The sequence below is a fragment of the Melopsittacus undulatus genome, chromosome 3 (genome assembly GCF_012275295.1).
Source record: "Melopsittacus undulatus isolate bMelUnd1 chromosome 3, bMelUnd1.mat.Z, whole genome shotgun sequence".
Lineage (NCBI taxonomy): Eukaryota > Metazoa > Chordata > Aves > Psittaciformes > Psittaculidae > Melopsittacus > Melopsittacus undulatus.
Window position 1 is genome coordinate 98089051 of NC_047529.1, and position 17783 is coordinate 98106833.

Consider the following 17783-nt stretch of genomic DNA (forward strand, 5'->3'; position numbering starts at 1 on the left):
TGAAGATGTTTTAGTGGGGTCATCGATGTTAAGTTTTATATATGGACAGGCCTATCTTCAGTGTTACTGAGGGGAGAGATGAATAAAATAGTTGCTACACAAACAAAAGTGGGATGCTTTTTTCAATAAGTTAAGGGTTTTTTACAAGTAATGAGTATCTTGCTCTTTTCAGAAGTTAGGTTTGGTTTGGTTTTTCGTTTGTTCTGTTGGTTGGTTGATCGTTTATTTCCCCTCAATAATCTTGGCTTAGGAAATATATAGTTACATCTTTACATAGTAAGGGACATTTTTCTGAGAAAGTAAGTAAACCATTCCATACAGAATAAAGAGGGTGAGAATAGAAAGAAGGATGGGAAGGTCTGCCATTTATTTACCTCAACGCAAAAAGTAGTTGGTGATTATATTTTAACAAAGGGATGATACTTCAGACCTGTTAGATGAATAACAAATTTAAAAGCTGTATTATGAGCTGGTTGAGAAAACAAATAGCATTATGTCGTAATGAAAATGACATCTATGGCAAAAAAACATAAGGATGTGACAGTATTTCCAGAGATCGAGTACAGAGATAGGGTCTAGCTAAAAAGCAAAAGCTCTAACTCTTGTCAGCCATTGAAGAAAAGGACAGTTAAAAATGTGGACATGAGAAAGAGGTTTAAATTCAGGCAGGCTCAAAATCAAAGCTGATACTTATTATCAAGACCATAGTGATGTTACACATGTGTTGAATATAGAAGTGAAGCAAGGATGTGCAATGGAAATGAATATATGGAAATGTCATCCAAGGTGGAAAAAATTGTTTACAAACTTCGTGCACTCAAGTCATGGATATAACCGTCTGAGTTTGATTAATAGAATGATTAGACTGAGGTTGATTAGTAAAGTGGTAAAAACTCTGTGATCATTTCAGATTAACACGGTATACAAATACCAAGCACAGGCTACCAACTGCACTACTTAATCTTGTACCAGAGATTTGAGTATGAGGTGGGAAGAAAGAGTTGTAGTTCCTAGAGCTGTGTTCTCCCACTTTCATGTGGCAATAATGTAGTCATTGTTCATGATATAAAATTCCATCAAAACCATCTGTGCTTTTGCCATTTCCAGGGGGGATTAATGAATCCCTCAGTACTGTGTTTTTTGAAGAAGTCATTATCCATGGCAGCTCTAGCCTTGGGGAATGTGTGTGTAAGGTGGCAGTGGTGTGATCTGTTAAGCTTAATGTTTTTAAATTTACATATGGAAGAAGTCATATAGAGTTGTGACTTTTAGTTGATTTCTGCTGTATTTCTGTTTTAAAACTTCCAAGACAGAAATTTGAGGCTTGAGTTAAACCAAGACACCAAAATCTTTCCACCATGTTGCAAATATTCTGTATTTACAGAGAAGGTTTTTTTACATGGCATTTATGTTGAAGATTATGAATGAAAAAGAATGCTTGTTTGGCAGTGTTTCCTTGTTCACTTTAATGATTTATTGTTCTGTGATTAGGTATTAGCTGTGTAGTAGGGCTAGGATTCTTATTTTCTTGCCATTATACAACCCAAATGTTATTTCTTCCAGTGTAATTCAGAAACATAGAATTCAGCAATTTTTAGCAATTTATTTTGTATACTTCACTAGTAGGCACAGTTATCAGCTTATTTTTTCAACATACAGAAGAGTGCATAAACCATGGATTTTAGTATTGTCTAAAGTTTATTAACATTTACTCTTTTTTAGGGAATGTGAAATATTCATATGTTCTATGTAAATCTGCAGGCTTTTTTGGAACTCAGAATACAGTGTTTTGGGAAGGGGGAGAATTTTATTTCCTAATAGTCATATTCTCCTGCAACATGTCACTTTCATTAGGCTTTTCTGCTTAGGAGGTGTAGAAAAGATACTGCCACAGATTTTCCACTAAAATATTATGCTTTGGAAAACTTGTTTTTGAAATACAGTTTTTCTTTTGGAACAATAGAGAGAATTTTTTAAAACAGCTGAACCAGGAGCAAAATGTATTGATTGACTTAAAATATTTTCTGCCTTTCATCTCCCTGTTGTCCTCAACAAAAAAAAAAAAATCTGCAGGATGTTTTTAGGGTTTTCTGGCTTTGGGCGATTTTTTTTTTCTTTTTTTTTTTTTTTAATTTTTCCAACTGCAGTTTACTACTTTGTCTGGTCTTGTAAAATGATTACACAAGGAACTGGAGAATTTTTCAGTTTAATTTTTGTTGCAACAGAATATAGAAAAATGTGCTTCTGCATAACATGAGAACATTTCAACAGAATTGAAATTGCAAAATATGATTTGTTAATATGGTTCCTAGTATAGTAAAATCTGTAATTAAATAATATTACCTGAAAGATTTTATTTGAATCTGACTCCTTTTGGATTGCTTGGAACTGTGTAAAGGAATATGATTTTATTAGTCTGTCCCTTTACTTGCTATAAATTTTCTTGGGATAGGTTTCTGGGCAAACTCTAGGAACAGGTCTCTGGAGATGATTTTAAGAAAGAGAATAAGAATAAGATTGAATATTTTAAATATTAGTATCAATTAGGAAGTTAGGCATTGATTTAAAGATTATATTATTGCTGTGTGTTGTGATTTTTTTTCCCTTATTAAACATAGCCACCTAATAAATCCCAGTAACATCCCTAGCAGTTACAAGATGCTTAACCATTTAAATCACATGACTGATTATTTCCATTATTGATACAGGTTGGCTAGCCAGCTTTTGGATTTAGAGAAAGAGAGAAAGAAGTGAGCTTGTCCAATTTTTTCTTTTATCTGGGAGTCTTTGCATTCATTTTCCATGCTGAGAAACCTGTCTAGCTCCTTGTATAAATCTTTAACTGAGTTATGTGTGAGACCTGGGTAGGTGAATCATGTAAAAGCAAATAATATAATATTCCCTTATTTATATCTCTGGATTTAAATTTGCTAGCTTAGTGATTACTGGCATTTGAAGAGGGTTCTCCCTAATCTTTAAATTTTGAACCAACTTTCTGACCGTAGCTACCTTTAATATTTTATCCTTCTTGCTATTGAATTTTGAGGTAATAACTTCATTGTGGATTTTCAGAGAAAAAGTTACTGCTGAAGTTGGTGCACTTTTGCTATGTGAAAGTTACCATTCTTTTTCAAAGAGCTTTAGAAGTAAACACTTTAACAATCCAAGGCTCCACCAAAAGAAAAACAAGGCCCCTGAATTGAATTGTACTTCAAGTCGCAATAATTCTATATTAGAGCTGTGTTTCCGAAAGCATGGTCCACTATAATGCGTTTGTCTTTCTCTTTTTAATAAGAATTTTCATGTCTAACACACACCAATACTGTCTTATGGAAAAGCTAGCTAAAGGATTGAAATGCAGTAGGCAAGGTCATTTTAATATTTGACACAGTGTTACGTTGCAAGTATTGTTTGGGGATTGTAAATTTGATTCTTTTTACTGTTACATGTACTTTGAAATTTTAATATTTTCAAAGCTTTTTATTATTATGCATAATAAAGTTGTAACATACATTTTTATTAGATTTTCTTACATGAGGTAATAAAAACACTAAAGTGTAAGCTTACTGGTGTTTAGTGTATCTTTAGTATAATTTCTCCGGTATGTCAAGGTTACTTAAAATCCTGAATGCTTTGAATTTTACTTTTTTCAGGTTCATTAAGTCTTGAGAAAATACTAAATCAGAATATACTTTGCATTTACCAGGCGCTTGCAGATCAGTTTGAAGATGTGAATACATCAGTATCTGAACGCATGAAGATTTTCTACTGCTGTCAGGTGCCTCCACATTGGGCCATACAGGTGTGAAGCAATCCCATTTCAAGCTTTACTTTAAAAGACTGTGGTCCTTTTTATTTTTGATACTGCATGACTCCAAAGTTAAGAGAATGTGATAAGATCTTGAGTTGAAACACTGTAGAAATAAAGACATAACCTAACAACACACCAGGTTTTTCTGGCAAGAGATCAAGTTCCACAGCACTTTGCATTCATTTATCTTTTTCTGTCATGCACAGAAGTAATTGCTTGTAGTGCAATTCTTTGTTCTGCTTTTTCCTCCAATAAAAAATGGATCAAAACTTGCAAGCTTCCAACATTTCCCGCAAAAATAATCTTGAAACTCTCTATTTATTACTGTTTAACTTATGCTACTATTATTTGCATCTTTCTCATCTTTGGGATGCCCACTTACCTTGGGTTGATTTTGGGAAGTGATCATGGTCAAAGTAGCCGAATTAAGAGGCAAAAGTACACAAAAGTACTCCTCAAGTGGAGAAAGTTTTTCTTTTCAATACATTCCCCTTTTTACTAGTATCGATGTGGTTTGGGTTTTTTTCCCAAAACTATACTGTTTATCTTGACAATAATCTCTTTCTAAAACAGAAATCTACATGTTAGAGTCTTGTCTTGTGATGTTGTGCCTCCAAAGGTGTTCATGTTGATTACTTTTAATGGTGTTTTTTTCCTTTTTGATTTCTAACCTCAGTGCATTTTGCTTTAACTAATCATATCTTCTCCTAGCATTCTCAAATTATTCCACACCGTCTTTCAACAGGTACTTAGTAAATGCGATTTCCATTTCCCCTAGTCAGAGTAGCACTTTTCAATCCAAGCCTCTTTTCCAAGCCAAAGATAGAAATACTAAAATAGGGATTTTTAATCTTCCACTGGAAGATGACTGCAGTCTTCTAGTAATCAAGAGTTGTTGCCTATATAAATTTTACCAAGTGTGACTCTGAGTAAATTTAATAAACATGCATGAGGTTTAGTTCCTGATACTGGAAAATGTAGTTTTTTTCCTAAGCAATTACTATCAAGACAACAAATAATTTCTTCATTAGAGATTTTCAGAGTTCTTTCTGTATTTTTGTCAAAGACCTGAGGAAGTTCTTAATTTTCCTGACTACCAGTCTGTTCCTTGGATTTGTAGAGATATGGAATCTAAGCCTATGAAGAGAGGTCCATGACATCTGCAGAGAACTTCAGGGAATCCATTCAGGGTCACCAAAAACATTGCAGAGGTTCACTCTATGGGATCTCATAGCATAATTAGGTGTCATTATACAGAATGCTCTAATTTGTTTGTGCAAACCGACCTGTATATTTGTCACACATAGTAAATAAGTTATCCTTTCTTCAAAAATGAAACCTGTATGGGATTTTAATCTCCCTTTAAAAAACAAACAGAAGACCAAAGACAGCTTTTCAAAGTCATGAAAACATGCCTTGTTTATTTTAAAATTAAAAAGATTACTCATTTATTTTTATAAGCAGACTGAAATAATAGTAGAATGTTAAATATCAAAGAGACTGCCATATCTGTGATGAAAACTCAACTAGGAATTTGAACCTGAACTCAAATACAACACTGATTTGACTGAAAAGTAGCACCTTTTGGCAGCAGGACCGTGGGACTGTGATTTCTCACAAGTAGCTGACAAAGTCCTATTACAGCTTTTCTCTCTATATGTGTTTTTTCACAGGTGTAGATTGCTATGGCACAGTATTTTTAGAAGAGGCTTTAATGCCCTCCTTCAGCCTCTGTTTCCCACACTCAGCATTCACAACCTCCTGCTGTAGGTGCTCTCCAGCACATGAGTCATGTGGCTTGTTTAAGGGGTGGGAGTTCAGCTCTGTCAGTTCATCCTGGCTATGTCTGCTTCCATTTTTTGCATTACATCATAAAGTAGTTAAAAGTAATCAATGTACTGACATGAACAAAAGTAAAATCAAAACACTTACTGTTTTACTGATGGCTTATTTGGGCTTTTTTGAAGTATTTACATTGTTTGAGGCTTTCAGCTTGAAGTTTCAAGAGAATAAGTCCATGTTCTCTGGTACTTGATGATGTCAGAAATGCCTCTAACATCTTTTAAAAACTGTAAAAAGTATTTACAGTATTTTTTGAGTTACCTGGAATTTCGTATCTTTCCAGCGCCAGCTTGCAAGCTTACTCTTTGAGCTGGGATGCATCAGCTCTGCCTTACAGATATTTGAGAAGCTGGAAATGTGGAAAGATGCAGTAATCTGCTATGAAAGAGCAGGACAGCATGGAAAGGTAAGGAAAATATTCTTTTTACAGCTTGCCTTGAAATAGGGTCTGGATTACGAAGGACTGTCTGGCTTCAGTTGTCCATTCAGAAAAGACTTTCACTTCTACAGGGATATCATGAGGAAAGCCCGTTTAGAAAAAATGGGCACATGACATGTCAGTCTATCATAACCTGTGAATGCCAATAAAAAATAATAAATATTTGGGGTAATGACCTCATGATGTAGAAATTGGTAAATAAGAAACAAGAAGGCTGTGGTAGTGGTTCTTGAAAATATTGAAGGAAAACTAATGCAGCAAGGTGTAATGTGGGCATTTCTTGAAGGCTCTTTTGTTCTCTGTCTGGTACAGTCGCTCACACAGAAGGACTCTAACAGGAACTTAAACTATCGAGTATTGCTTTCATAATTTATATAGCATTCAAAAATACTCATTTTCAGACAAAAATATAGTGGGGTTTTGGGTTTTTTCCCTTCCCTTTTCTTTCTCTCTGTTATATGAATACACTAATGTGCCTTTATGATGCCATATGCACAAATACTATGATTAAACTGATTTAAGCTTGTAGAATAGAGAGTTGTAACTTTTGCTAACTGAAAAAAGGCAGAAATTCTTATACTTACGTGTTTTTTATAATTATCATGCACCAATGCATAGATTTTGGTCATAAACTGACAAATATGTCTTTCTGGCGAATTTTATGTCACATTATGCATGCTGTAGGGTAGTATGCTAATATCCCAGTCTTTTTGTTAGAGTGTAGAAGTAGAGGTCAGTATTTTCCATTTCCTGGAAATGCATTCTGTCCTTGTTACATTCACAAACTGCCCTTAGGGAGTTATGAAAATGGCACTTGGAGAATAGGACAGGATATCTGACACAGGAAACTGCTTAGAAATGCTTTCAGAATGAGGATTTGTGCTGTGCTTTGAAAAATAGAAAATGCTAAGTACTAAGTGACAGTAGTGCTGGACAAAAAAGCTAGCTTCAGACCAAAAAAAGTCAGAAAATTAGAAACATGTAGCTGTACACCAAAGGGAGTGACTGTGCTCCTTACCAGAAAGCTTTCAGATCATGAACTGTTTGTATTTATCAAAAATGTTTTTATGCTTTTAAACATGATATTGTTTTAGAAGCACGTGAGAATCTACTACAGTGATATGTTGTTCAGTAGGTGTTCATGTCATTGAAGACCTTAGCATATCTGCCCAAAAGAACAAATTCTGTTAAATAAAATTCTGCAAGTTTTTCACTCACAAATGCTTTTATATATAAAACCTGGATTTAAATACTGAAGAATCTAATAAAACAGCCAGATATCACCAATATCAATATGTTTGAGTACATACACATCACAGTATGTTCCTGCCTCCTACTTTTCAATTATGCACTGACAGAGAAACAGAGCATGTAAATAAGGCTCCACATTATGCACTTAGGAAATACACGATTCACTCAGTTACAACACAGCTATGTAGCAGTACAAATTTTGCATAGTAAGTTGTCACTGACATTTAGCAAACTTTTTGTGGTGGATCTTTTACTAGATAATGGCTCTGTACTCTCTTGTAAGAGCTCAAAAACTTGTCTTTAAGTTGAGGAAATGCTTCCTAGAGGAAGAGTCAAGTAGTACTACACTGATGAGTGCATAAGCTCACTCAAGAGCTTGATTGATTTCCACTACATACCCTCACAAGCAAAGAAGGCAGGTAAGGACTCATATGTACCTACAAAATTGAGAAAGAGGAGTAAATGGATAGATCAAGGTCAAGTCTGTAGTGAGTAATGAACAAGCACCACCTTTTATTTAAAAGAGCCCTCTTAACTGACTGGGGATACTTGTAAAGTGCTGCCTGTTTAATTCCCATACCACAGTAGTCCAGAAAACAAGACAACAGCCTAAATCTTCACTTTCAGACATCTGACTTTTGAACTGAGTATTGAACTCCATCCATTCTGGCACAGACCGTTCTATGAAAAGTATTGTTGTTCTAATTACATCCATTTCAGTCTGCAAGAGTTACACAGTTTGGGGTTGTGTTTTGTCATGTTTTTTTTTCTTTTTTATTATTATTTTTAGATAAATGTGATTGATAATTTTCTTATCAAAACTTATATAATTTAGATATCATTTTTAATTATAAAGCATGCTGATTGATCACTATCTGTTTAACAGGTAATAATAAGCCTCTAGTGGTTATATTTCATTTTACATGTATTGCATGACCTTTGTGGAAACTGTTCTTGATGATATTTTTTGTTGTTAAAATTTGGGTTTTTTTTTTAAGGACCACGGTTCTTATCAGCTTGTGCCCTTCTTTTTTATCTGTGTGCTGAAATATTTATGTTGGCAATGAAGTCTTGTAAGCTTAGACCACAGAGCATGATGAGTTTATGCTCTTAAATGTGAAATACAATTATTGTATAGTTAGCTTTCTAGTTTAGTGTGTGATTAGTATTAGGCACTGCCACAACGTGGGAATGTGAGCTTGAGAGTGCCCTACAGAGGAAGAGCCAAAGAAGCAGCGTGCAGTGCACTTTTCACCTCATAGCTGCTATTTACACAGCAGCATTTCGATCTTTTTATCTAAAGGGGAAACATTACCTTTTGGTGCCTAACGTGGCTCCTGCACACATTAAAGCACACAGTCCTCTCTGATCTAGAAAAAAATTATCTTAAAGATCTATTATTAATATGTCACAGCAGTTCATGGAGGCAGAGAAAGGGAAGTAAACTGCCTGTTAAACAAACCCTCTGCATGTGCAGTTTGTCTTGTTAGGTGAGGTTTTTTAGTGCTTTGACAAGATTAATTCTAAATTTTAAGTAATGTTTTCTTTGGCTTTCTTTGGAGAACTGTTCCATAGGCATTTAAAAACACTTGCCATTAAGTAATTTTCCTAGTATTCAGCCAGTCATTTTTTTCTTAATGGGATTCTATTTTGCTAGCTTAAGATCCGTTTAGAAATCTAGACAGTGCATCCCTTCCACACATTTGTGCACTTTGCTGTTACTTTATTTTAAAAAATAAAATAAGAACGTGTTAAAAAGATGTGCACTAAATATTTCAGAACCAAGTAAAACAAAGTAGTTCTTCTAAAGATGTTTTACCAACAGGATCAATTAATTTTACTGATTGGAAGACGAGGAGTAAGAGACTGCTTCTAGACATCATTTGAAGGGCAAAGAAAACATTTCTTACAGAAACAAGAAAAGCAGTAATAATTTAAATGCAGATATGAACTTAGCTTTCCTTTTAGATAAACTAGCTGTGATGGAAGACTCACTAGTATTACACTATCAAGCTTTGATTCTGTGGCAGGCTGTGTTGGATCTTTCTTGGTGTAGAGGGTTCAAACGTACCTTTTCCAATAGAAAAATGATACTGAACTGAATTCTGGATGTTGCATTTTTGCAGCAGGGGACTGAGTTAGAGTTTGGCCTGAAAAACAGATCATCTGTGCAGTGTATTTATCTTTTCAAAAAGTCATAGAAAGCAGATTATCTCTTGTTTAAAAGAGAAACAATAATTTTATTGCTAGAGCTAGGCAGTGCCCTGAGATAAAAAGCTTTTGAAAGTTGATTACAACCCATGAGAGATGTCTGGGAGACACAATTTGTATCTTCTTTTCTGTAACACGGTGTATCTTCTGAATATATTTTTTTTCAAACATTTAGATAAATTTATAACTTCTGCATCTTATGTAAAAGAGTAGCATTTCCAAAACCAACAGCATGAAAGTGGATGTGTCTTCAGACACAATGAAGATCATTGTTTTCAGAAAAGAGTGATTAGAGAAAAAGGAGCGACAGTCATTGCAAGAATACTTACTAAAATATATAAAACTCACAGATAATAAACTATTAGGATTGCACATATGTTAGTGGTGTTGATTCTGCATTGCTATGAAGTAGGTGTAATTTTGATGTCCAGGACTGATACTTGCCTTTGGGGCAGAATACACACCTAAGATATAAAATGAGGAGCAAATTTTAATGGGTATATTTCCCTTAGTGTGTTAAACCAAAAGTCATGTTGATGTTGAAATGAGCTATTTTAAAAAACAGTTTGGAACTAGATTCTCGCTAGACTTTCTTTGCTGTGTTGGATGAAGATACAATTTCCTTACTGACCCTACCCCTTAGGCTTCAGCTGGTGATTGCAAGGTGCTAAAGTGGTATTCATTCAGGTAGGTGATTAACTGAAAATAAATCGTCCCATTATGTGTTGATTTCTCTTTGTTCTTTAACAGGCAGAAGAAATACTCAGGCGGGAGTTAGAGAAAAAGGAAACACCAGGGTTATATTGTTTGCTTGGTGATGTACTTAAAGACCATCAGTATTATGACAAGGCCTGGGAGCTCTCCAGGCACCGCAGCGCCCGCGCCCAGCGCTCCAAAGGCCTCCTCCACCTCCGCAACAGGGAATTCAGAGAATGTGTGGAGTGCTTTGAACGTTCAGTGCAGATCAACCCTATGCAGGTTAGGAAATGATACACATATGGCTTTGGTTTAGTTGGTGTGTTCAGTTTTGAATGAGGACACACTTTTAAAAAGGCAGTTCTGTGCACTATAGTCAAGGTAACAGCTTATTACTATTCTTAGCAAACTTTTCACCATCTACTTTGAAGCCTGGCTAAAAATGGTAACATCATGAAATTAAGACATCCTGTTGCTTTCACGTCCTTGCATGCAGCCAGGTCTTTGCCTGTACAGCTCTTCTATTTCAAAAAGATCAAGCCATTGAAAATTAATAATTACCATCAAATAAATCATGCACAAATGTTAAGCAAATATAAGAATATTGGATAAGGATATAAGAATGCTGTACAGATTTTTTGCCTTGTCTGTTTCATTTGAGTTACAAACTCTGATCTCTGTTTTTCACAGAAATTTTTTTCAGATGTTCTGATCTGTCCTGCTCTGGAGTCACTGAGAAACATTGTGTTATACTTGTGATCATAGAGTCATAGAATAGTTAGGATTGGAAAGGACCTCAAGATCATCTAGTTCCAACCTGCCTGCTATGGGCAGGGACACCTCCCGCTAAACCATATCACCCAAGGCTTCATCCAGCCTGGCCTTGAGGACTGCCAGGGATGAAGCATTCACAACCTCCCTGGGCAACCCATTCCAGTGCCTCACCACCCTTACAGGAAAGAATTTCCTCCTTATATCCAATCTAAACTTCCCCTGTTTAAGTTTTAACCTATTACCCCTTGTTCTATCACTACAGTCCCTAATGAATAATCCATTCCCTGCATCCCTATAGTCCCACTTCAGATACTGGAAGGCTGCTCTGAGGTCTCCATGCAGCCTTCTCTTCTCCAGGCTGAACAGCTCCAACTTTCTCAGCCTGTCTTCATACTGGAGGTGATGACAGTGGCTTTTTTTACATTAATGTATCAAAACTGAAACCACAGTCAAAACTGGGTTCTCTTGATTAAACTGGTAATTTTGATAGATCCTTTGTAAGCTGTTCTGCAAACAGTTTTTGCAGTCTCTTCCAGTTTATCAGCTACTATGTCCCATCCGAGGAAAATCCACCCTGTGAAAGGTCTTGAGAATTTAAAAGTTTTGTTTATGTGTATAAATTGTGCTCTCCATACTCATTTCCAGTTCCATGCAAAATTAGAATATTCCTCCTTCTTGCCCTCCAAAGAACACTTCCAAAGGAAGGACTTCAGCTTTAGAAAACATTTCAAGTCTTCCAGCATTTCAAATTGTTTATCATGAAGTGTTTTCTTTGCATTTCAATGAGGTATTTTATTCCAGTGTATCAGAGTCCTGTTTTTATTCAAGTAAACTCCAGGTAACTTATAAACATTGTTAGAATGGAAAGCAAAAATGAACAAAAATGCTTCCCTTGTTTTTCAGGTTTCTTACTTACTCAGGAAATGCTAGCAAAATATATATATCTTAGATTAGAACCATATTAAAACCAGGAGGACTCCTATATAATAAAGGGCTGCAGAAGTTTGCCTACAGGGCTCAAAATGTAGAAATATGCTACTGAGATGCTTTTTTATTTTACGTCCTATCCAAAGAAAGCTTCAAATATGCAAGAAAAGGCAATGCAAGAAGAATAGGCCAGTCCATATAGGAAAGTGACCATTTCTTCCTCTTGGTGCTCAGAAAGCTCTGTTTAGAATTCATATGGATTCTTTCAAATAGATTAAGCAAATGGGCAGTGTGAATTGACATAACAATGTGTTCTAAAGTCTGTCTGTGTTAGAATCATAGAACAGGTTGGGTTGGAATGGACCTTAAGATCATCTAGTTCCAACCTGCCTGTCATGTGCAGGGACACCTCACACTAAACTGTATCACCCAAGGCTTTGTCCAGCCTGGCCTTGAACACTGCCAGGGATGGAGCATTCACAACATCCTTGAGCAACCTGTTCCAGTGCCTCACAACCCTGACAGTAAAAAACTTCCTCTTTATATCCAATCTAAACTTTCCCTGTTTAAGTTTTAACCTATTACCCCTTGTCCTATCTCTGCAGTCCCTAATAAATAGTCCCTCCCCAGCATCCCTATTGGCCCCCTTCAGATACTGAAAGGCTGCTATGAGGTCTCCATGCAGCCTTCTCTTCTCCAGCCTGAACAGCCCCAACTTTCTCAGCCTGTCTTCATATGGGAGGTGCTCCAGTCCCCTCATCATCCTCGTGGCCCTCCTCTGGACTTGTTCCAGCAGTTCCATGTCCTTTTTATGTCGAGGACACCAGAACTGCACACAATACTCCTAGTGAGGTCTCACAAGAGCAGAGTAGAGGGGCAGGATTGCCTCCTTCGACCTGCTGGTCACGCTCCTCTTGATGCAGCCCAGGATACGGTTGGCTTTCTGGGCTGCAAGCGCACACTGCAGCCGGCTCATGTTCATTTTCTCATTGACCAACACCCCCAAGTTCTTCTCTGCAGGACTGCTCTGAATCTCTTCTCTGCCCAACCTGTAGCTGTGCCTGGGATTGCCCCGACCCAGGTGTAAGACCTTGCACTTGTCATGGTTAAACTTCATGAGGTTGGCATCAGCCCACCTCACAGGTGTGTCAAGGTCCCTCTGGATGGCATTCCTTCCCTCCAGCGTATCAACCAAACCACACAGCTTGGTGTCATCGGCAAAGTTGCTGTGGGCACACTCAATCCCACTGTCCATGTCACTGACAAAGATGTTGAATGGGACCCATCCAAACACCGATCCCTGAGGGACACCACTTGTTACTGATCCCCAGCTAGACATTGAGTCGTTGACCACAACTCTTTGCATGCAGCCATCCAGCCAGTTCTTTATCCACCGAGTGGTCCACCTATCAAATTGATGCACTTTTTTTGCACTTTCTCTGCAAGCATCTTGTGAGGCTGGACTGAGACAATTTCAGGTATCAAAAGGTATCCTGCAGTCTGTTCTCCAGTGGTGAAAGTCTGCATAACAGTTTATGGCTTATTGTAGTACAGGTTTGTTCATTCATGTGCTGAACAGTGTATAGTTCTCTAAATCTCCTCTCTTTATATTTAAATTTTCCAGAAAACAGAGTGTTCATAGCACCTATTTTGTGTGCACACTGTTCTCCACTATGTCACAGTCTGGAAGAAAAGCATAATCCTCTTTTATGCTAGATGATTTATCTCATAACTTCTCAGGCTAATTTTCTTGGCTGTGAAGGAAGGCAAGTGTTCTTTTCTCCAATTTGGGACAAGAGTCACACTTTAGAAGTAGCTTGCCATCAACTACATCTGGAATTTAAAGTTCTGGACAGTGCGATGAGACCCTTATTCTCAACAATTCTTATCTTGTAGTACTAAAAGTAACTTAAGCAACAGTTTTAGCTAGAGTCTGTCACTGTAAATTATGATTAAAGGGTCTGTACTTCCTTAAAACCATAGTGCATTCTGTCAGCGTGTTTTGTTCAAAATAACTTGAATTAAAAGAAAGAAAAATGACACCAAAAACAAGTGTAATCAAATAGGTACTCAGCTAGGACTGCACTCAACTAGTCTCTTAAAATGTTATTGTAACTACTAACTCCAGACACTCACTTTCTTCTACAGGGTACATATTCTTTCTAAACTAACTCTACTGTACCCCCAAGAGTGTTTTACCTAACAGTTTACTCATGGGGGGGGGTGGTAGGGGGAGGAATATATTTGTCATGTATTCTTTTTAAGTGTTCAGCTATACTGAATTAGGTTACTCTGGAACGATATTCTCACTAATATGAGAGAATTGCTTAGACTTTCTTAATGCATTTCAAAATCATTTAGATCTATTAAAGATTTGCCTAGAAAGTCCTGATTTCAAGTTTTAACAGAGTACAAGCCTAAATTATCTTCCTTTGCTGGTCACTGTTTTCAGTTTTGAAAAGGATAAAAATTCACAGCTCATTTTCATGTGTTTTTCCAATCAGTAGCACCATCTGAACCTCTTGCCAGTGCACTTTTCTTGGTTTCCAAAAAAGAACTTTAACCTAATTTCACAGGCCTTGACAAAAGTCTTTTTGAACTTCAGATGCAGTTTTCCTTACGCTACCTTTCAGTCAGTCACTTCACTCACAACAGTTGTTACATCAGCCAGTGGGATAAGCAGGTTCCATGCCTTCCCCAATAAAAAGGGAATTCTTGCCATTCATTCCACAGAAAAATAGCTTAAGTCCATTCTTAAACAGTATCCTAAATATATTATTAGAGTCACTGTACTTACAGTGTGGAGAAAAAACCCATGCTTTTTTTGCACATACCTGAGGGGTGATAAAATACAATTTCATTGCTATAGTAGATCAAAGGCAATGAACCTTTTTTGGTTTGGTTTCATTTGGCGTTTTTATACAGCCAGTATGTTTGGAGTTTTTTATTTAACCCATCAGACTTGTTCTTTTTGAGCTTTCTTAATTGTCTAGCACACCAGTTTTTCAAGTATGTTCTCTCATTCTTAATAATCTCCTTTATTTTGTTTTTAACTGTATGATTGCTTAGTCTTTTTAGACCCTTTTTGAATGACAATATGCAGTTGCTCCAAGCCTTGGAGTGTCTTGTCTTTAAATATGTCAAGTCTTCTGCAGACCTTTACTCTTTTAGCTGCCCCTTTTAGTTTTTTGAGTAGCTCTTACTTTTCATACCCTCTGTATTAAATGAGTTACTTTTGTTTTTGAAGCACTAGTAAATCTAGATGGGTTACAAAGTGTCTTGTACGGTAACATTTTGAATCTGATCAATCGTACTGGTTGGGATCAAAGTGTAAGTACTGTCTTCTGACTAGTGTCTTCAAATCTAAAAATTTTACCCTTGGAATTTAATTTATTAAGGTATTTACCAACTTATGTGAAATTATTGAAATCATCCTGTATTTTCTGGGTTTTCTACTTTCACAGCCTTCCAATATCCTCCAGCATGGTACCTTCTCCATTTTAGTCAAGTATTCTGGTATACAATCTTTATACTTTTTGCCTCCTTATTGTAGCATCTCATGAGGGTCTTGATTTAATTCTTACCCCATAGACTTTCCATCTTGTTCTTCTTGTCTACAAGAGTAGTGTATGTTGGAGTATCCAGGCAAAATTATTTCTTGTGTGCAGAAATATGTATGTGTATCTGTAATTGTCTTTTTTTTTCTCCAGTTAGGTGTATGGTTTTCCTTGGGCTGTGCGTACATTGCTTTAGAAGGCTATGAAGGTGCTGCCAAAGCATTTCAGCGCTGTGTGACATTGGAACCAGATGTATGTATTTTTCAACAAACGATTTAGATGGCTTATCTAAAAGCAACAAGGATGTTTTCATTATAAACAAGCAAGGCAATAATGAAAAACTTGTTTAAACCTTAGCCCTTCAAATAAATTAAACTTGTACATGAGGATATATTTTTGTCATGAGGCATCATAAAAATACTTGCCCCATAGTTAACTTCATCCAAGTGTATATGTATGTGAATGTTAAAATATGTTTGAGCAGAAATTCCTTTATGCTTGCATACATTGCTAAAAAGAGAAGAGGGAATGAATAGACTGTGAGGAGTGCTGAAAAGAGATAAAACAAACAAAATTAAATTAAAATACTTAGTCCTCTAAGTAAGCAAATTTTCCTGAAAGAAAAAAAAAATAATTAGAAAGATAAGTGGTTGTGTATGTCAGGTGAATTTTAACTGCATAGGTCACAGGGAGAGCAGAGCGTATTAGCCAGGTTTTCAGGATGCAGGGGGCAAGCATGTACAATGTTGCCATTTGAGTGTGTCTGTGGCCTGAGGTAGCAGGATGGTCATCAGAATTACCTGGCAGGAATGAAACATCAATACTATTCTCAAAAATGCTGACTACCAGCATGTTGCTCACATGCCACCTACTTCATAGAAACTGTATTCACTCTTTTCTTTTGAGGAGAGAACAATGAAAGGTGACAGAGTATTCTTTTTTTCTTTATTGCGGCTTCAAGTTTACAGCAGTGGAAGGCAATGGGCAGGAATCATCTTTGTACATGCCTCTGCTGGTTTTACCAGAGGAAAGACTGTAATCCTGTAATCCTTTTCAGTTACAACAGTTAATAAACATGCTAGAACTAACCCTGCCAGTTTTGCCTGAGATGAATTCAGGGATATTCAAATGATTTTTTCCATCAAGAGTGGTGCAGTTAAGTAGCTTTCAGCTAGTGAGAAGTGATGAGCTGCTGGGAGCACAAACCCCACCAATCATCTCAGCTAGATCTTGAAGAGAGTGCCTGTTGACAGTTTAAACCGAAGGCAAGACCTGACTTGGTGTATTCCAACCAGAAGGCAGTTAGTTGGTATTTATGTACCTGATCGCTGCTGTAGTCAGTAATATTTATGTATTTCTATTTTAATATAATTTCTATTTTAGTGTAATATTTTGACTGCTTGTAGAAAATATGCGTTGATGTGTATGATTAGTGAAATATTTCACAGTAATTTAATTTACATATTATTATCAATAAGCCTTAGTGACTTTTCTTTTTTTTTTGGTATTTCTTTTATCATTACAGAATGCTGAGGCTTGGAACAATTTATCAACTGCTTATATCAGATTAAAACAGAAGTAAGTACTGCAAATGGATTTAAAGATATTGCTTACAAAATAAGTAATTGGGATTTCCTTTTATGATGTGAGATTGTATTCTTATAATGTGATTATCTCATATTTTCTAATTCTTATCCCTTCAGTTCTCATTCCCAGGTTGGATCATTGATAACCTATTTCATTTTACAGGAACTGGAGCTTCATAAGCTTTAGAAGAATACATCTCATCCTACACTTCTTTTTCTTGTTAAAAAAATTTATGATGTAATAACCAGTGCAAAATATTAATATTCAGGTTGGGAACTAATTTGACTATGAAGTTAAAAAGATACATCCGTTTCAGGCAAACTTATGTATTCAGGCCTATGTTAATTCATAGTACATTAATCTCAGTAGATTTAAGGGGAAAACACTCTTGTGATTTAACATGCTAAATACATACAGAACTTGTGACCTGTTTGTTGTGGTATCAAAAGCAGTAAAGGGGAAATATTTCTGACCTTTCTTCCACAGGAATTCTGAGGGAGAGGAATATGCGTACAGGAAATCTTTAGTCAGTATTACATGCAGATAGACAAGTGTGGCCTGTATTTGCTGTGGAATAGCAACTACTTTGATTATTTGTATAGTTGCTTATAGATAGAATCATAAAATCACAGAATAGTTAGGCTTGGAAGGGACCTTAAGATCATCTAGTTCCAACCCCCCCTGTCAT

At 36.3% G+C, this 17783-nt stretch overlaps 1 protein-coding gene across 1 annotated transcript in view; it reads left to right on the forward strand.

Annotated features, from left to right (window-relative positions):
- The window catches only part of TTC27 (tetratricopeptide repeat domain 27), a 117130-nt gene that overhangs the window by 80420 nt on the left and 18927 nt on the right, over nt 1-17783 (forward strand). The window contains exons 11-15 of the mRNA XM_005145350.3: nt 3707-3802; nt 5937-6059; nt 10305-10532; nt 15662-15760; nt 17034-17086. Coding sequence (XP_005145407.2) covers nt 3707-3802; nt 5937-6059; nt 10305-10532; nt 15662-15760; nt 17034-17086 — 599 coding nt within the window. The remainder of the gene's footprint in view (nt 1-3706; nt 3803-5936; nt 6060-10304; nt 10533-15661; nt 15761-17033; nt 17087-17783) is intronic.